We start from the raw sequence: 20,075 nt of genomic DNA on the forward strand, positions 1-20,075 counted from the left end.
TCCCTCCCCCTCTCTCTCCCTCTCTCTCCCTCTCCCTCCACCTCTCTCGCTCCCTCTCTCCCTCCTTCCCTCCCTCCCTCTCTCCCTCTCTCCCTCCCTCCCTCTCTCCCTCTCTCACCTTCTCCCTCCCCTTCTCTCTCCCCCTAGCACTCCCTCTCTCTCTCCCTCTCCCCCTCTCTCTCCCTCCCTCCCCCTCTCTCTCCCTCTCCCTCCCTCCCTCTCCCTCTCCCTCTCTCTCCCTTCCTCCCTCCCTCTCCCTCCCTCTCCCTCCCTCCCTCTCCCTCTCCCCCCTCTCACAGAGGGCAGACACTGGCCTTGCCCCCAGCTGACCTGGGCTAAACCCCTGGATCCCGCGGCCCCACCAGGGGCAGGCCCAGGAGCACTGCAGGGGCCCGGGGAGTCCCCGGCACACGAGCACTGTGTCCCATGTCCACACACGGAGCCTCAGCTGCGGCTGGCCGAGAGCAGAGAGGGGTCCAGGCCCCCAAGCACTGGGGCCCGAGGGCAGGTTCAGGGCCGCCCTCTCCACCACCGTCTGTCCCAGCACGCCGCCGCACGTGCAAAGTCCCCTCCCTGTCACACATTAACCAGCGCCCGGCGGCCGTGACACATTGACCTGGCCCTGGCCTGGCGCCCCCCGTCCCGCTCTCCTGGGTGCCAGGACCCCCACACACCCCCGCTGCACCCAGGTCACTGGGGCCGGCTGCTTCCTGCCACATCCGTGTCACTCGGGGTGCTCGAGGGCGTCCCGAGTGTTGGGGGCCACGCCTGCCCCAGTGCCTTGGGGGGCGCAGACAAAGCCCACCCCCGTGCTTCTGCACAAGCATTTCAGGGTTCTGGGCTCGGCGGAAATTATCGCCCCATCCCTCCCCACTTGTTCTTTATTTTTCCATTTTGGGTCCCACCCGGCGATGCTCAGGGCTGATTCCCAGCTCTGCACTCAGGAATCACTCCTGGCAGTGATGGGGGACCCTATGGGATGCCGGGGATCGAACCTGGGTCGGCCACGTGCAAGGCCAACGCCCTCCCCGCTGAGCTGTCGCTCCAGCCCCTCCCCCACTTGTTCCCAGGTGCTGAAAGGAGGAAGTGGCTGTCGCTGAGCCTGCCTGAGGCTGGGGCACAGAGATGCCCCCCCCCCTCCCCCAGCAGCCCTCCTGGCTTGCTTCCCTTCCATTGGCTTTCCTTTGGGGGCCACACCCAGGGTGCTCAGCCTCCCCCTGGCAGTGCTCGCGAGGGGTGCCGGGGCCCCTCCCACCCCGTTTCTCTCGGGGTCCGCGGGGGCCAAGGTCCTTCCCTCTCTGCTGGCTCAGTTCCTTTTTGATGACAGGCGGAAACCCTCAGCCCTGACCTCGCCTTCCCGAGCCCTGACCCTTGGAAGCCGCGGCCCGGCTTCTGGGAAGGGCGGCCGGCGGGGGGCGGGGATGGGGACGGGGCGGGGGGGGGGGGGGGGGTCCTTTTCTTGCAAGCCCAGCACGCGTGCGGCCGTCAGATGGTCCAAAGTCTTTTGGGCGTGCGGGGAGCGCGGGAAGACGGCCAGCAGCCAGCCGAGGGCAAAGGTCGCTCAGGAACCAGCCGAGAACCCCAAAGCATCAGCCCAAAGCATCAGCCCAGGAACGAGAGGGTCCCAGTGCCTCCGAGCACTGCTCGAGGAGTCCCCACCCGGGCCCGTCCCCCGAGGGGCCTGTCTGAGGGTAGAAAGGGAAGGCGGGGAGGGCGGGGGCGACCACTGGGCCACTGTCCGCCCCAGCCCTGACCTTCAGCCTCCAGCCTCGGGGTCAGGCACCTGCTGACTCAGCCCTGCATGGCCGAGCCGCCTCCTCCTCCCGCCCGCAGAGGCGCCGTCCTGTCATCCCTCCGATCCCGTCCCCCCTCACCCCTGCAGAGGCCTCGGGCGGGGAGACGTTCCTCCTGTTTCCCCGTTTCTCCCGCGGGACGTGCCCCTGAGACCCCCCTCAGCGCCCCCCTCAGCCCGTTGGCCGTAACGGAGGGCTCGTGCCTCAGTGCCCACCTGCCCACGGCCCGGCCCTGTCCCACGTCTGCCTTGAGAGGACAGTGAGTGTCCGGGGGCCCGTGGGTGTCCCCAGAGCCTGCCGGCCGGCGTCAACAACACATGCATGCAGTTCCCCAGGCCAGTACTCCTGCCTTGGTGCTCCCAGCAGCCCGGAGCCCGGTGTGGGTGACCCCGAGGCCTTTGCACTCAGAGATGGCCAGGTCATCGGCCTGCTGAGAGCGAGGGTCTCACCGGGGCCACGCCCGTCCGTCTGTCCTTCTGTCCGGCCATCCGTCTGTCTGTCTGTCACACAGTCTCTGAGGTCGACCCCTCTGTGCCTCGGGCAGGGAAGGCGTCGCGAGGGCCCCAGAGACTGGACCAGCACTTTGGGGGCTCGCAGGCTTGTCCCCGCCCGCCGGAGGTGCCTTTGCCCCCCGAGGGTCCCAAGAGCCGCGTGCGTGGCCTCCCCCTTCCGCAGGCAGCGGGGGCGAGAGAGGCAGACTCCGGGGGTCCCGAGGCCCGTGAGCTGGGAGCCCCGTTTCCCCGACGCACGCAGGCAGAGGGCAGGAGGGGCCCGGAGAGGCCCCCGAGTGCTCCCTCCCAGGAGAGGGGCCCGGGAACGCGGCGACATGGGCGTGGGGACGCGTCTTCTGTCTGGGCCTTGGAGGTTCTGCGGCGGGACGGTTGCTCGTGGGGACGCGTCACCGTGTCGCCCATCTGTGGGGGGGACAGTCGTCAGCCACTGGTGATCCCGTCGTCCTGAGAGTCGGGCCCCTTTGTGTCGGGGCAGGGCTGCCTGGTGGGCGGCGCACAGCCCAGGGCTCCACTGCAAGACGCGTGCACACAGAGCGCCTCTATCCCGTCTCGGCCGTGGGGTTTATCTCCGGGTCCCTGGGGCCGGGCTTGGTGACGAGGCAGGAGCCGGGGGACCGGGAACCCGGAGAAACCGAAGGTTCCCTCTGGACGTCCGGACGCGCGTGGGTCCCGCACCTGAGCGCCAGGCTCGAACCCTGGCGATCTCTGAGCCCGGGCAGTGCCACTCGGGGGCCGGGAGTGGGGAGCAGGTGGGGCCCTGCAGGGTCGCCTCCTGTCAGTCCAGGGCCCGGCCGAGGAACTGGGAGTCCCCCCAGTGGCAGGGGACTGGGGCCCAGCGCCCCTCTCCAGCCCGACCCTCCCGTCCCTCCCGCACTGGGTGCTTTTATGTCTTTCGTCTGGGTCCCACCCGGCGGTGCTCAGGGCTGGCTCCTGGCTCTGCACTCAGGAATCACCCCTGGTGGTGCTCAGGGGACCCTATGGGATGCGGGGGATCGAACCCGGGTCGGCCATGTGCAAGGCAAACGCCCTCCCCGCTGCGCTATCGCTCCAGCCCCGAAGTCTAGTTTTTAAAACTTGGCTAGACCAAGTTTCCTAGGCTAAACCAGGGACCAAAAACCAAAAAAAAAAAAGGGGGGGGGGCGGCCCGTTCTTCGCTTCCAGGCCAACCCTGGTAGAAAGAACCCAGGTGGAGTTTTTGCTGTCACTGGTGTTAGTTTTAAACATGTTGCTGGCCGGGGCCCGAATTCACACGTTTCCTCCGCTGAACGCAGCTGCTCCTGGCCTGTCCCCCCAGCCCCGGGAGTGGGCCAAGTCCCATCCCCCAACACTGCCACCCCCCCTTCTCTGTCTTCCAGGTTCAGTATTTCTTCAAGATCTTGGATAATTAGCTTCCCAGACAGTGGTCCCGGCAGGCGTTTGGAGGCGTTTGGACAGAGCACACGGCACACACGAGGGGTGTGGGTTAATTCTTTTTATTGTCCATTGTTTAACCTGACTGGATACAAGACGGACGAGGGTACTCACTGCTGGGATCATTACAGATGTGAGAACATGGATTTTTTTTTTTTTCTTTTGCACTGGAGACAACGTCAATAGCGGTCTAAGGGGGGGAGGGGGGGTTACTGCATTGCTTTTTTTTTTTTTATAAAGTCCAAAATAAAGATTTATTTTTCAAACAAGTGACTTTGGTTTTTATTTCATACATTATACTTTTTTTTTCTCGCAGAAAAAAAAAATAAAATTGTACAACTGCATAAATATAAAATTCTTTGACCATGGAAATGGTTAAAACATTCATAAAGACACAGCACCAGCGACTGATGCCTTCAGGGGAAAATAACAAGGTAAAGAGGGTTTTTTTTAAAAAAAAAAAGAAGAAGAAGAAGAAAAGGCCAATGAAGCGAGGCGGAGGACAGGTCGGGGTTGGGGACAGAGCCCCAAGTATAAGCACAAGACAAGCCATCACCTTAGTTATTTTTTTTTTTTTTTTCGGAATTTTTCACTTAAAATTGAAAGGGCAGTTTCCCCATGCCCGCCCGCCCCACCGCCCCCCCAGTCCCAGGAGAGAAAAAGACTGCACAATGCCAGACACAATGGAGTGTGTGAAATGTCCACAGGGGTCACCTGCGGTCACCGGGTGCTACCCACGGAGCCATGGGCATGGCCCAGTGCCAGCTTGGATCCCCCGCTGAATATTTACACCTAGGACAGTGACTCGGGCTCACACCAAGTAGAAAACAGGATTTAACATGGCTTGGAGGAAGACGGGGGGGGGGGGGGGGGGGAGGGGGTCCCCCCCCCGGAAGCAGCGGGGGGGGGGGGTACTACATCAGGAACGTTTGCTCACTACAGGTCAGTTAATGGAATCAATTTACAGTAAAAATGGGCACGCCCCAAGGCTCAATTTTTTTTTTAATTTCTCTTTTTGTCATTTACAGTAGAATAAATATTTGTTGCTATTGCTACACTTGGATTTTACATTCTAACCTAGTAGATGCAGAAAGCTAGTGGAAAGCAGAATAGAGTGTAGGTCCCATACGTAATGACAGTTTATTCAAGACTAGGTAGGTAGGTGTCTGGTTTTTGTTTTTGTTTTTTTTTTTTTTGTGGTGTTTTTTTTTTTGTCATCTTTCTCTTTTTTTTTGTTTTTAAACTTTTTTGTTTGTTGGTTTTGTTTTTAAATGGCTAGTGGGAACGGTTTTGTTGGTTTTGTGTTTTTGTTTTATGCTTGGATCAGCTCTTCACTTCGATTTTCACATCAAAGCGTCCCTGGAAACGGTCCTTCTCGCTGTAGCCGATGTTCTCGCCGAACGCCTTGCACTCGATGCGCACCTCGCTGTCGATGGTCAGGTTGGTGAACTGCACGGCCAGCAGCGGCTGCAGGTACCGGGGCTGCAGGAGCTTGCCGTAGTAGGGGTAGTACTGCAGCGGGAAGCCAGCGTAGCCGCCCAGCCCATAGTACTCGATGGTCCCCACCTTGTCCTTGTCCTCGTCCCGCTGCAAGCCCGAGGGAAACGAGAGCGTGAGGGGCCCCCACCGCGCCCACCGGCCCCGAGAAGTTTCCAGAAGTCTCCCAGCCAGTGGGAGCCGACCAGAAACGGGCTCTGGGGGGGGGTCGGGGGGGTTAGGGTCCCGCCGGCATTTTCCGACGTGAGTGCTGACCCCAGCCAGCGCCCGCGCCCAGAGCCAAGGAGCGTCTGTGTTGGAGGTCCCCCCCTCCATGCTTCCAAGGAGCCCCCCATAAGGTGTGAGAACCATCACAGATTCACCGGGCCTCGGGCTTAGCTCTCTTTTTTTTTTTTTGCTTTTTGGGTCACACCCGGAGATGCACAGGGGTTACTCCTGGCTCTGCACCCAGGAATTACTCCTGGCAGTGCTCGGGGGACCCTATGGGATGCTGGGATTTGAACCTGGGTCAGCCGTGTGCAAGGCAAACGCCCTCCCCGCTGTGCTATAGCTCCAGCCCCCGGCTTAGCTTTCTAGATGGTTCCAGCCTCTGACCCCGCCCGCTCTCCCCCGGGCCCGGAGCTGGGCCCCCCCTTACCTTCCCGGCGCACTGGACGGGCAGCACGTAGGGGCTGTACTTCAGCAGCGGGGTCTCCAGAGACTCATTCTTGGGGGGCTGGAAGAGAAGCAAACCCGGCTCGGGTTACCCCGTCTGCGGACAGAGCAGTTCCCCGGGAGGGACCCGACGCCAGCGGACAGAGTCTGTGCCGCACCCGGGGGGAAGGCGCCTTCTCTGAGCCGCCTTCTCAGAAAGTCCTTTGGGGGGTCTCTGACACGAAGACCCCAAGGATGCCCTGCTCCCCACCATCCCCCATGACCTGGCTTGTGGGGGGGGGGGGTCTCTGTTCCCTTGCTCGCCTGGTTCCACTCCGGAGAAGCCCGTGTCCACTCCTGGACACGTCTCTCTCTCCCCACGTCTCTCAGCAACTTCTTGTTCAATAAAAACTATCTTGAGGGGGTCCGAGGGATAGCGCCGTGGGGAAGGCATGTCTGGCACGCGGCCAACCAGGTTCAATCCCTGGCATTGCTGGGTGTGACCCAAAAAGAAAAAAAAAAAAAAGAGGGGCTGGGGTGATAGCACAGCGGGTAGGTGTTTGCCTTGCACGCAGCCGACCCGGGTTTGATTCCCGGCATCCCATAGGGTCCCCTGAGCACCGCCCGGAGTAATTCCTGAGTGCAGAATCAGGAGTAACCCCTGTGCATCACCAGGTGTGACCCAAAAAAAGCAAAAAAAGCAAAAAAAAAAAAAAAGAATTAGTGGATTTGAGGCCAGAGCAATAGCACAGTGGGGAGGGCATTGGCCTGGCATGTGGCTGACCCGGGTTCGATTCCCAGCATCCCATAGGGTTCCCTCGAGCACCGCCAGGAGTGGTTCCTGAGTGCAGAGCCAGGAGGAACCCGTGAGCATCGCCGGGTGTGACCCAAAAAGCCTAAATAAATAAATAAATAAATAAAAATGACCTTGTTTCAGAAAAAAAAAAAAAAAAGCTCCTCCCGGAGGCCCCATGGTCGCCTAACCACAGCGAATAATCAGAAGCGGCATCTGTCCCTCGTACCCAGCCCGTCGACGCCGTGTGCGCTCACGGGGCGGGAACGTTGGGGATACGGGGCCCCCACCAGCCAAGCCCCCCTCCCTGAGGGGTTAGCCAGCACCCCCTCCCCCCTGCAGCCCCCTGCAGGGAGAGGGGCGGGCGCGGGCCTCAGCCCCTCAGTTTTGCCCGCCTGCGAACCCCCCCCATCCTGGGGAGGTCAAGGTGGGTCCCGGCTGAGCGGGGGAAACTGAGGCTGGGTTCGATTTTCCCCAGCTGAGCCCCCTCCCCCACCAGGGAGGTCAAAGTGGGTCCCGGCTGAGCGGGGGAAACTGAGGCTGGGTTCGATTTTTTTCCCCGCCTGCGCACACCCCCTTCCCCCACCGGAAGGTCAAAGTGGGTCCTGGCTGAGTGGGGGAAACTGAGGCTGGGTTCGATTTTCCCCGGCTGAGCCCCGTCTCCCCCAGGGAGGTCAAAGTGGGTCCCGGCTGAGCGGAGGAAACTGAGGCTGGGTTCGATTTCCCCGGCTGAGCCCCCTGCCCCCCGCCCCCTCAGCCCGGGCCCGGTGCCGCTTGCCTTGGGCTTGAAGCCCAGCACCCTGTTGAGCTTGATGATGACGCAGGGCTTGCCGTCCTTGTAGCCGAAGGACTCATCGTTGATGCCCGAGCAGTTGCCCAGCCAGTCGAGCCGGAAGCGGCACACCTTGCGCTCGCCGCGCTCGTTGTTGTACTCGCCACGTTCCTTCAGCTCGCTCGGCACGCCTGGGGGGAGGGGGGCGGGGGAGAGGAAACGTCAGCACACAGCGCCCCTCCCCCCCAGATCCAGGGCCTCCCCCGCCCCCGCCCCCGCCCCTCGCCCACCCCTCCACCCACCCCTCAATCATAGATCACTCAGAGACCAGCAGGGAAGCCGGGTCACTCCCTGCACCCCGCACCCCTACTGACCAGAGGCCAGAGAAAAGGAGGGGCTGGAGGTTGCAGGGGGGTCCCGGGGCTGGCCACGCAGCCTGCAGGAGGGGAACGTCCAGGGGGAGAGCCCCCCTGCACTGCGGGTTATTGGGGTTTTTTTAAAGCTACACCTTCAGGGGTCGGAGCGATAGCACAGCGGGAAGGGCGTTGGCCGGGCACGTGGCCAACCCCGGTTCAATCCCAGGCATCCCATAGGGTCCCCCGAGCACCGCCAGGAGTGATTCCTGAGTGCAGAGCCAGGAGTCAGCCCTGAGCATCACCGGGTGGGACCCAAAAAAGCAAAAAAGATTAAAAAAATTAAAAATAAAGCTACACTGTCTGGACTGGTAGCACACACAGCGGAGAGGGCGTTTGCCTGGCACACGGCCGACCCGGGTTCGATTCCTCCACCCCTCTCGGAGAGCCCGGCAAGCTACCAAGAGGATCCCGCCCGCATGGCAGAGCCTGGCAAGCTCCTCATGGCGTATTCGAGATGCCAAACACAGTCACAACAAGTCTCACCATGGAGACGTGACTGGCACCCGCTCGAGCAAATCGATGAACAACGGGACGACAGTGCGACAGTGCTCCACCGTCTTATGGGAGCCACAGGAGAGTCAAAATCAGGCCCCCGGGGTTGAACGGAAGTGTCCTTCCAGTCACGTGAATTATTTTCCCTGCGTCCCTCTCGCCCCCAAAGGTGATGCACCCTAAGTGGCGGGGGAAGCGGGGCCGCCCTTCCAGCCCTCGGGAGGAACGGAAGCTGCGGGACCACCCCTGCTTGTTTCGGGGACCCTCGTGCCCCCCAGCCTGAGACTCACTGCCGCAGTCCTCGAAGATCATGTCATCCTTCTGGGCCGAGTCCTTGTACTTGTCCAGGAAGCGGACGATGCTCCTCACGTATTGCTCGTAGCTCTTGGGGTCCAGTGGGCGGAAGGAGATCTCCGTCTTCTGGATCTGGGGGATCTGGGTCAGGCCTGGGCCGCGGAGGAAGCGAGAGAAGGAGAAATTCAAAATCCACCCTGGGCGGGGGGGGGAGGGGGAGCGATGGCACAGCGGGGAGGGCATTGGCTTGGCACGTAGCCGACCCGGGTTCAATTCCCAGCATACCATAGGGTCCCCTGAGCACTGCCAGGAGTGAGTCCTGAGTGCAGAGCCAGGAGGAACCCCTGAGCATCACCGGGTGTGACCCAAAAATAAAAAATCCCCCATGGGGGCGGGGTGGGGGGCTGGGCTGGCCGCAAGAGAAGGCTCTGAGCCTCCCTCCCCGAAAGCCACTCCTGCAAGCTGCATGTTCTGGGCGCACGCCACTTTCATGGATGGACACACACACACACACACACACACACACACACACACGAAAAAATAGCATAAATCTGTTCCAATTCCACCGGGAAACACTGCACCAGAAGGACTGGGCAGCAGGGGGTAACCTCAGGTGGGCTCGCAGCACGGGGCAGCCAGGGGGGGGCACCTCGAGACAAGGGGGGGGCACCCCGTGCCCATGTCAGGCTGTCCGGAGGGAGAAAGGGACACCCTGGGGGCGTCTATCAAAGCTGAAGTGCCTCGGACTTTCCATGAACTCGGGAACAACGGTGGTTACAATTGTGATACTTTGTACATGTTTACAAGCCACTGACAATGCATATGTCCTCAAGGGCTGTCTCTCCGCCCTCACCCCCACTACCCTTCTCCCTTCCTGAGCCCCACCCCCCAGGCCAAGACAGGCCAGGGAGAACCACCTCCCTGCGCAGACGGCCGGAAGCTTCCAGAAGGGGCGAGGGTTGGTGGCCCGAGGGCTCGGAGGGTCCCTCCCCCCAACTCCTTGGAGTCCGTCTTCCTGGATCCAGGAAGGAACCTGCCCGAGATGGAGCCGTCGGGGGCAGCGAGCACCCCTCCCCCCTTACTTCTGCAGGCCCAGGGTCCCTCTGGGGTCTTGGAAAGACTGCAAAGGTGTCACGAAGCTCAGTGACACCCGCTTGAAGGATCTAAACCTGGTGGGTCCCTCAGCCTCGCCCCCTGCTTTCCAGAAGCCTCAGCTCTCATTCCTCCCCCCGCCCCGCCGCTCCCCTGCAGCCCATGAGCCTGAGGGTCACGCCTGTGAACCGTTCTCAGCCTCTCCCGCGCCCTCGGGACCGCCCCAGCCCCGAACACGCCGCTGCATCACGCGAGGGCGTCTCACCGGCCAGGCCCGGGGAAGGACGAGCCCCAAACCCGCACCAGGACACCGCAGGGCCGTCCCCTCTCTGCCCTGCCCGGCCCCTCGTCCAAGCTGGCAGGGCCAGAGTGAGCTGGACACGCACTGCCAGCTTGGCGCGTCCAAGGAGACAGCCAGAAACAGAGGCGGAAGTCCAACCCCCCCACACCAGCACCCCCAGGCAGGGGTCACTGCGAGGGGACTCCTTTGCAGCTCCGTGTTGGGGGGGACGTGTCCATTCTGCATCTGTCTTGGAGTAGGAGAAAGCAAAGCCTGTGGATTTCGGCTGGACCGGCCCTTCCTCAGAGACCCCCCCTGCCCCCCAGCCCCGTTTCTGCAGAGACCCAAGGGCCTTTGGGCTGAGTGACGGCTGGGCAGGGCAGGGTGGCTCTGAAAGGGCAGAAAACGGGCACTGACGCTCCACAGAGAGCAGCTTATCTTAGCAGGGGAGGATGTGGCAAGCCGGGAATTTCCCAGCCTACTTGGGCGCATCCGTCACCTGGCGAAGGCCGAAGGAAGAAGTGGACAGGAAGTCAAGAAGCGTCCAGAAAGGCACCAGAAAAGCAGTTGCTGATTTCATACACACACGAGTCTCTGGACGCCTGGACCCACACCCAGAGACGCAAACTTACACGGTCATCCCCGCGACCGAGACGCTAGGATGCATGGGGGGGGCAGGGGGGACGGGGGGGGGGGGTTGCTGTTTTGTTTTCACACCTGCCCTTCTTTGCTAATAATTTATTAGAAAACTTGAAATGGACTCGGACACACAGACAAGGCGTGCGGGAGGCACCCACGGGCATTTTGGTTTTGTTTTTGTTTTTTTGCACCACACCCAGCAATGCTCAGGGCTGACTCCTGGCTCTGAGCTCAGGAATCACTCCTGGTGGTGCTCGGGGTTCCCTAATGGGATGCCGGGAATTGAACCCGGGTTGGCTGTGTGCAGGGCCAACACCCGCCCCGCCCCCCTGTGCTTTCTGGAGCCTGGTGGTCTCAGCCTCACCCCCGGGGGCCTGCATCCCCTCCCCTCACCATCACCCAGATGTGAGGTCACTGCTGTCCCCAGAACAGGCGCTCTGGGGAAGAAAATCCCGCGGGACCTGGCATCACTCAGAGCTAAGGGGCTTCACGGGGTGGCATGGGGGTGGGGCTGCGTGTGGGCAGGGCATCGACGGGTGGGACACGTATGAGGGGCACAGATGGACGGAGCGTGTCTGTGAGTGGGGCACAAGAATGGGTGAGCGCAAGGGAATTATGAATGGGGCTTATATGTGGGCGGGGCCTACATATGGGAGGGGCAAATGCGAGTGCGACATGTGATTGGGTGGGGGTGTGGGTGGAGCATGTGTGTGGGCGGGACGAATGTGAGTACGGCATATGATTGGGCGTGGGGGGCGGGGCGTATGTGTGGGCGGGGCAACTATGTGGGCGGGGTGTATGTGTCAGCAGGACCACAAGTGCCCAGGGCCAGGCAGATGCCCTCCCTCCCGGCTGCACCCAAACCCACCAGCATTAGTGGCGGGGGTCTAGCTGGCCCCGAGGCGCTTCTTAAAGGGCCAGATGCAGAACAGTTGAAACTACCAACCACCCAAAACGGCTTTAAATGGGCCTCCTGGCCCGGGAGCTGCAGTGTGCTAGCTGGGGCACCTGCCTCGTGTGACAGCGGGTACCCAGCCGCAGCACCCCTCTCCCCGGCACCCACGCACTCACTCTCCAAACCCAACTCTCCCATCCCCTCTCCGGATCAACGATCCCCCTTGACCTTGGGGCAATCCCCACCTCCAGGGCAGCCTGGAGGGGGCGGCAGCTGGCAGCCGGCTCAGGGCATCGGGGCCCTGCACTTCGCCATCCCGGACAGAGGGCACGGGCAGGCAGGGCGGGCAGCCAACCTAGCAGGGACAGGACAGCCCAGACAGAGCTGCACTGGACGCAGTTCCCCCAAATGGGCATGACCTCGCAGAACCGTCCCGTGCCAGAGAGAAGCAGCCTGTGGGAGGGACGGGGCAGACCCCTCTCTGGGGACCCCGCGTCCCCCACGGAACCAGTCTGCCCTTTCCTGCCCCTCACCCGGTGCTGGGACCTCGCTTAGCACACCCGAATCCCCGAGTCTGGGGGTGACTGATCCCATGAACCCCGAAACCCCCAGTGTGGGAGGGGAGGGGTCTGTGCTCGCACCCCCCCCCAGAGACCAGCAGCTCTCAGCGAGGTTTCCAGAGGTTTAAGTGGCTCTGGCTCCAGTGCTCATTCATGGGGGTCTGATTTCTGCCCCCCAGTGGAAATCAGAGCCTTGGGGATACTCAGGGGAAAAGGAGTCGGGCTGGAGCAATAGCACAGAGGGGAGGGCGTTTGCCTTGCACGTGGCTAACCCGGGTTCGATCCCCGGCATCCCACAGGATTGGCACTCCTGCCAGGAGTGATTCCTGAGTGCAGAGCCAGCTGTATAAGCCCTGAGCATCGCCGGGTGTGACCCAAAAAGCAAAAAATAAGAAGAAGAAGAAAAGGAGAGTCAGGCGGAAGTATAGTCGCTGCTATTCAGACCCTCATATGCTTGGTTTTAGGGGGTCCCAGCAGTTCTCAGCGCTGACTCCTGGCTCTGTGCTTCGGGGTTCCTCCTGGCAGAAACTGGGGGACCGTATGGGCTGCCAGGGATCGACTGGGCATCGGCAGCAAGCAAGGTGTGCGCCCGGAAGTCCTGCCACACAATCACACGTTCTTAGTCTTTGCCAAGGAAGATGCCAGGGGGATCCCCTCCGGGAGGGTCCCCTCAGCTTCCGGCAGACCCACCCCCCCACGCCCTGTGTCAACAGGGATGGTGCCCCGTGTTTTGGGAGGGGCATGGATGGAGGCCAGTGCCCGCCGTGCCCAGGGTGGACATGCGACAGGGGGGCACGGGACAGCACCTTCCGGTGACTCAACCCCAAGGACAGGCACGTGTCCCAAGGGGAGCCGGGAGGTTTGCCCTGGGCAGCAGCGTCCCTGTGGGTCTGTCCAGCTGTTGTGGGCACTAAATATAGGCCTGGGGAACGTGTCTTTGAGGAAGGGGGCAGGGGCAGAGGCCCACTGGCCACTGGAGTCCACACAAGGTCATCACGACTTTTCCCAATGGAAGGGACGCACCCCCCCATCCCTTGGTTCTGAAAACAGCCGGGCTGGCTGGCTTTCCGGGGGTCGAGGGCTGCTCTGCTGGAGGGGAGAGGGGGCAAGTGTTGGGGAAGGGGCTCTCCACTGGCTCAGAGCATCTGAATTACTCTAAAAACGGCCTCAAGATGGGAAAACAGCTTTTCAAGGACAAAAAAAAAAAAAGTCAGGTAGACACATCTTTGAACGCTGATGACTAAGGTTACCGTAAACATCCTAATAGAAGAGAAAGTCCGAAGTCCACCGCCCTCTCCCCAGAGGTTTGCCAGACCTTGAACATTTCTCTCCACCCTGAGTGGGGGTCTCCCGGCTCCAGCCTCTGCAGGGACCCTCCTCTTTCAAGAAATCTTCCCCGGGGGCTGGAGAGATAGCACAGCGGGGAGGGCGTTTGCCTTGCACGCGGCCAACCCGGGTTCGATTCCCAGCATCCCATAGGGTCCCCTGAGCACCGCCAGGAGTGATTCCTGAGTGCAGAGCCAGGAGTAACCCCTGAGCATCCCCGGGTGTGACCCAAAAAAGAAAAAAAAAAAAGAAAGAAAGAAAGAAATCTTCCCCAGGAACAGGCGTGCTAAGCTGGTCTAAGTCATTCTTATATATATTTAATGGTTGGGGGGGAAATTCTTTTTTCCCTCCAACTTCCCAAGTCTCTGGATCTCCAGTGGACCCGGCTGTCCTTGGGGGTGGTTTCTGGTTTGCTCATGCAGTGCAGGGGACTGAACCTCGCACACATGCGCAGCGCCGGTCACGTGACCGTGCTTGGTCATCATCTTCCCCGAGCTTGGCCACTGCCATGGAGACTGGACTCCGGCACCCCGATCCAGCTGTTACCAAACCGCTGCCCGGCTAAGCAGAGACGCGGGGTCACAGCCGCTCAGCGACAGGCTCAAGGTCACTGGGGCCAGAGGCCCGAGGCTGCACAGCACCGCCCCCAGATCCAGCCCCCCCCCCCCAGATAGCAGTTCCTAGCAGGACTTGAGGGGACCAGAGACCCCAGAGGCACATGGCAGGGGGGTCCGTAGTGGGGGGGCTAGCGCCCCATCACCTTCCCAGTCCCCCAATCTCAGCTTGGGGCTCAGACAGCCCTTGGCATTTTTCCTGCAAACCCGCTCCCCCGGGGATGGGGGCTGCGAAGGCCTGGGGGGGGTTGCAGATGGAGAGAGAGGGGGGGGCGGGGGCGGGGGGTCAATGGGGCGGGGGGTCAGCAAGAAGTGGAGAGGCCAGGAGAGGAGGGACCCCCCGGGGCTGGAGTCATTTTAGAATGAGAGCCTCTTAAACAGGAGACAGTATCTTATTTCTCACACACACACACACACACACACACACACATGCACTCACGCTCAGCCTGAATGGAATCAAGTGCGCTTGGGAAAGCGGAAAATGTGAGCTTCGTGGGAAAGGCCCTGGGCTGGCCCCAGTAAGAGCCCAGTAAGAGCCGGTAGGGGGGAGGGGGGGACCCCCGGGGCCTGGCTGTGCCCCAGAACCAGCGAGGGGCCAACTTGAGCCCCCTCCCAGCCGCCCCCCCAACCCCGCTGCTGCTCCCCGCCCCCCGCCGCCTTACCTGGGGGGGCCACGCGGTCCTGGTAGGTGGGTTTGAACTCGCTGATGGTCAGCAGCATGACCTGGATGGTGCCGATGAAGATGCCGGCCAGGCAGCCATAGAAGATGACGTAGAAGAGGAGGATCTTAACTGCAGAGGGGACACAAGACGGTGGCCGCCGTCACTCCCGGCACCCCCTCCACACACGTGTATCCCGGCTCCCCCCAGCGAGCAAAGCCGGTGACTAGGAGAGCAGAGCGCACGCGCGTGTGTGTGTGCATGTGTGTGCTGTGTACATGCGTGCGTGTGCGTGTGTGTGAGCATGTGTGTGCATGCATATGTGCATGTGTCTGTGTGCATGTGTGTATGTCCATGCATGTGTGCATGCATGTGCCTGTGTGTGCATGTCCGTGCATGTGTGTGCGTGTCCGTGCATGTGTGTGTGCATGTGTGTGCGTGCATGTGCATGTGTGTGCGTGTGTGTGTGTGCTGGGATGGGTGGGGACACGAGGTTCCTCCATCGTGACCAGCAAAGGGGGGAGGGGACACATTCAAAGGGAATTAAAAATTAATCTGTGTCCCCAGGTTCAAGATCCAAGTAGCGCCCGCCTGGGTGCTTAGGAGACGCCCCAACAGCCCGAGGACAGCCCAGCCCACCTTCCCGACGTTTCCACGCTCCCACACGCCACGTCCCACCCCCCCCTGCCAGCCCCCCGGGCACATCTGTCCCGAAAGAGGAAACACAATGGGGAGGGGGTTGTGGGTCCCATTTCGTCCCTCAGACTGTGGCACCATCTAGGAGTGGGGGAGGGGGGCAAACCCAGGGCTCTTTCTCCAGTTAAGAAGATTCCAGAACAACAAAAAGAGCAAACAGCAGGTAGGGTGGGCGGGCACTGGCGGGTATCGGTTACGGCTTACGAGGATTAGCCCCGCGATTAGCCGTCTAGTAACAGGCCGTGCTGGGCAGTGCCCGGCAGCCCGGAGCCAGCCAAGCGGCCAGCATGGAGGCGGCGAGCAGGGTGCGAGCTGGTGGGGGGAGGGTTTGCAGGGGATGCGGTGGGATCAGCCCCCGCCTCAAAGCCACTGTCCTTGGGCACGAGCTACAGCGCAAACTGGGGTGACGTAGTGTGTTGTGTGTGTGCGTGTGTGCCCATACGTGTGTGGCCGTACATGTGTGCACATGTGTGCCCATGCATGTGTGAGCATGTGCCCATTCATTTGTGTGCCCTTACATGTATGTGCCTATATGTATGTGCCTATATGTATGTGCGCACATGTGTGTTGCATGTGTGCCCATGTGCGTGCCCATGTGTATGAGTACGTGTGTGCCCGTACATGTGTGCATGCATGTGTGTATGGCCCACATGTGTGGTCATACGTGTGTGTGTGCATGTGTGTGTGCCCATGTGTGTGTGCGCATGCGTGTGTATGCGTATGTGCCCATGCGTGTGTGGTGCACGCGCGCGTCCCATTGCGGGAATGTGTGTGTTGCGGGGGCGGGCACCCCACTGCGGAAAAAGCCCGCACTGCCCCCCCCCCATGCATTTGAAAAGCCGGTGTTCCCTGCAGCCACTGAACCGCGCGGGCCAACGCAGGCTTCAGCACAGCTGGCAGCCGTGAGAGGCACACGAACGCCCCCCACACCTCTCCCCACCCGGCCTCCCCTCCTCCCTCCAGAGGGGGCCGAGGCCGGGCACGGAGGGGCTGGCGGAGCCGCTCGCAGCGTGCCAAGGGTTAAGCGCTGCCCACACCATCCCTAGAAACGGAGGCTGTTACGTCAGGGATCTGGAAAATTTCCCCAGCAGGCTGCCGAGAGCTGTGGGGCTCTGCGGGGCTGGCAGCGGGGGCCGGAGCCCCCCCGCGAGCCCCCCACCCCGGGGCCGGGAGCCCAGTCACCCGAAGCTCCGGCCACCCAAACTGCCCGTCCCCTCGGCCCAGCCCTGCGGGGACAGCAGGGAGAGAGTTTGGAGGACAAATGGGGTCTCCGGGCACCAGGGGCTGGGGGCCTGGTCAGAGGGAAGGCGGGGCCCAGGCAGGGCCGGGTTAGAGGGAACCAGGGTCGGAGCACTGGACAGAGGGCATCCGCCAGCCAGGCTGGTTTCGGGTGTAAGAAAGAAAAACGGTGCCACCTGCCAGGGACGGGGAGGGCGCCCTGGGGAGAGTCCTCACGCTAAGCAGTTTTCTTCCTGGGGGGGGAAGGGGGATCTGTGCATATATGAGCAGTTTATCCCACCGGGGGCCGGGGCAGCGCGTGGGCCCTGCGGACGCCCCGGGAACGGGTGACGTGCGTCCCAGCTGCCTCCATCTTGGGGACAGGCTACCCCGAGCACCAGGGTCCAAGGGCACCCGACTCGCGCCCAAGGGCATCCAGGTTGGGCCCGGGGCTGGTGCCGGGGGGCAGCAATCCGGCCCCGGGGCCGCCTCCCCCGGCCCGAAGGAGGCCCCAAGCGTCCATCCAGCCCCGGACATGTTAGCACGGACATGTTAGCGCAAAGGCCGAGCTGGACTCTCTGTCCAGCCCCGTGTGGGCACCTGGAAATGTGAGGAGAGGCAGCCATGCAGTCCCCGAGCCTATGCGAACACACACACACACACAAGACAGACACAGAGCCACTCATACACACACACACACACCACAGACGCACACACGCACACACACACACTCACACACACACATACACACACACACCACAGACGCAGACGCACACACACCACAGAGACACACAGACACCCATAGAGATATGCAAGCACACACACACACACACAGTAGTATATGATACAGTATATGATACAGACACACACACACACACAAACACCATCCAGATATGCAAACACAACCCCCCACAGATACACACCGGCACACACCAGCCACACACACAAACACACACACAGAGGGATGCAAAAGCACCACAGGTACACATACCACTAAAATCCTTACACAAAGCACACAGCACACCTCAGATACACACAGAGAGATACACACACACACACACAGATACACACACTGAGAGATACACACACACAGAGACATACACGCACGCGCGTGTGCACACACACACACACACACACAGGGATGAGTCCATCTTTCCTGGTACCCACCCTTGGGACCCAGCAGGCTGGGGACCAGAACAGGAATATTTTTTGGGGGGTCAAACCCTGGAGGCGAGGCTACACCGGAGGCGGGTGGCCGTGTCCAGGGCCATCAGGGCAGCGCCCAGTACGCTGCAGGGGCCCCGCGTTCCCGTCACCCCTAGCCTGGCGCTGGGTGGGGCTGGCCCGGGCACCCCAAGCTTCCAGGGACCGAGGGGCTGAGGGGCACGTTGCCCCCCAAAGCACCCAGAGCACAGGGGGAGCCGCGGGCCAGCCCCTCGGAGACCCCAACTGCACCCCAGCTTCTGGGCCATGCCCCGGAGCCCGGTTTCACCTTGACTGACCTTGAGGTGTGATGCATTATTAACCCCTTCCTCCCCGGGCCCCCCGCAGCCCGCAGCCTGCCCCCGGGGGCCGCCTTCCCATTCATTTCCCCCACCCCCCGCCCCCCTCTTATAAATAGCCGCGCAGCCTCGCTTCTTCCATTTCAAAATGTCAGCCAAGCCCCGTTTCCCTGACTCATGCCCTGCCCAAGGCGGAATCCCGCAGCGCCCCCCCCTGCACCCCCACCCCGGGGGCGAGCCGCAGGCCCCCCGCGGAGGCTGCGGGTGGGGTCCGCCGCGGTGGCGGCGGCGGCGGGGCTGCGTGTGCGGCGGCGGGGACGGGGGTGGGGAGGGCAGGGATGCGGGAGGGAGGGGGGTTCCCTCCGCCCGCCCCCTGCCGCAGTCACGACTCCAGGTGCCTCCAGCCCTGCCCTTCAGAATGACCTTTCCCCACCCCAAAAGCGGGCCACCGGCGCGCACAGGTCCGGGAGAGGGGGCACCTCGCCGGCAGCTGCCGTCCCCCCCCAACCCTGCGCAGGGTCACCCCGGGGCTGGGCAGGAGGAGAGCTGCCGCCGGGGGGAGGGGGTGGTGGGCCCGGTGGGCATCTGGGCGGGGGGGGGGGGGGCGTCCGCGCGCCCCGGGATCCTGCAGCGCGGAGGCGCGCGCCGCACCCGCGGGGAGGGAGATGCTCTAGGTGACCCTGCCGGGCGTTTCCTGGGCTTTTTCCTCTCCCCCTTTTCGGGAGGGACCCGAGCCGCGGCGAGCGGAGGGGACCGGTCGGGGCCAGGCTGCAACCCCCACCCCGCCCGGCCCGCAGCTCGCGGGTACTCACACCAGCTGCCCCCGGTGCGGCCCAGGAACTCCTTCTTCTCCGAGTTCCAGATGAATTTCTTCCAGCTGCCCTCCTCCTTGGCCTTGCCGCGGGCCATGCTGGCGGCTCAGGGTGTGGAGCCCCGGGGAAGGCGTGCGGGGGGCGCCCTGCGTCCGGCCACTGGGCGGAGAGAGGAGCTCGGGCACCTGCACTGCGGCCCCCGCGCGCGCCGCCGCTCCCGCCGTGCCAAGGGCTGAAGGCGCGCGCCCCACCTGCGCTATATAGCGCGCGGCGGCGGCGCGGGAACCCGCCCACTGCGGAGCGCGGGGCCAATCGGCGGCTCGGGGGCGGGGCCTCGGTCGCGCAGGGGGCGGGGCGGGCGCGGGGTGGGCGGGGCCCGAGGCGGGGGCGGGGCCTCGTGCGGCCGGGGCGGGCGCGGGGACGGCACAAAGGAGCCGCGGCGGCGGGCGGGGCGCGGGGGGCGCGGGGGGCGCGGGGGCTCGGGCCGGCCTCCCCGTCCCTGCGGGCCCGGCCTGTCCCCGGCGGGGGCGGGGGAAGGTCAGCCCGGGACGCCCGAGCGGCGGGAACTCTGCCCGGCCCCGCCCGCCGCCCGCCTGCACCTGCCGGCCGCGGCGCGCCGGGTCCCCCCGCGCGGCCAGCGCCGGCCCGGCCACTCGGGCTCGCGTCCCCGGCCCGTCTGTCGCACCCCAGCGCCACCCCCCCGGGTCCCGCTGCAGAAGGCAGGGCTGCTGCAGAGGGACCCCCGATCCCCCTCGCCTGGCACCCTAGGGCGCATCCCCCGCGCCCCTGAGACGCCGAGGCAGGCCCGGGCCAGCCGTCTTCAAGGTCACCCCCGTGAGCCCTCTAGTCTGCCCGGGGCCCGCCAACCTGGACACACCTGAGATGGGGGGGTGGGCCCCAAAGCACCCTCCACCCACGCGCGCGCACCCACGCGCGCGCACCCAGCCCCCCGCGCGGCCCGCCAGGGCGGCAGGACAACAGGGCCCAGGTGGCGGAGAGGCCACGTCCAGGATGTGCCCAGGGGGCGGGCCAGGGCGCGGGGCCAGGTGCAGGAAGCGAGTCCTCCCCGCCTTGGGTCATCCCGGAGTTCCCCAGGGCCGGGGAGGACAGGCGTGGGTGCTGTGGGAGGGGGCGAGGCCACCCCTGCATGCGCTGGCTGATGGGCACCGG

The 20,075-nt window shown here is 63.2% G+C and overlaps 2 protein-coding genes across 2 annotated transcripts in view; one reads left to right on the forward strand and one right to left on the reverse strand.

Moving 5' to 3' along the window:
- NME7 (NME/NM23 family member 7) overlaps nt 1-3,954 on the forward strand; it is a 34,378-nt gene extending 30,424 nt beyond the window's left edge. The window contains exon 12 of the mRNA XM_055119911.1: nt 3,661-3,954. Within this exon, the coding sequence (XP_054975886.1) occupies nt 3,661-3,693 (33 nt within the window). The 3' untranslated portion in view covers nt 3,694-3,954. The remainder of the gene's footprint in view (nt 1-3,660) is intronic.
- Nucleotides 3,955-4,885: 931 nt separating this feature from the next.
- Nucleotides 4,886-19,146, reverse strand: ATP1B1 (ATPase Na+/K+ transporting subunit beta 1). Its single transcript, XM_055119912.1, has 6 exons — nt 18,906-19,146; nt 14,681-14,809; nt 8,609-8,764; nt 7,417-7,601; nt 5,850-5,927; nt 4,886-5,302 (listed from the first exon to the last, which is right to left on the reverse strand). Exons 1-6 carry the CDS (start codon nt 19,000-19,002, stop codon nt 5,039-5,041), a joined length of 909 nt encoding a protein of 302 aa, XP_054975887.1. The 5' UTR covers nt 19,003-19,146; the 3' UTR covers nt 4,886-5,038.
- Nucleotides 19,147-20,075: the final 929 nt, after the last annotated feature.

This window comes from Sorex araneus, chromosome X (assembly GCF_027595985.1).
Source record: "Sorex araneus isolate mSorAra2 chromosome X, mSorAra2.pri, whole genome shotgun sequence".
Classification (NCBI taxonomy): domain Eukaryota; kingdom Metazoa; phylum Chordata; class Mammalia; order Eulipotyphla; family Soricidae; genus Sorex; species Sorex araneus.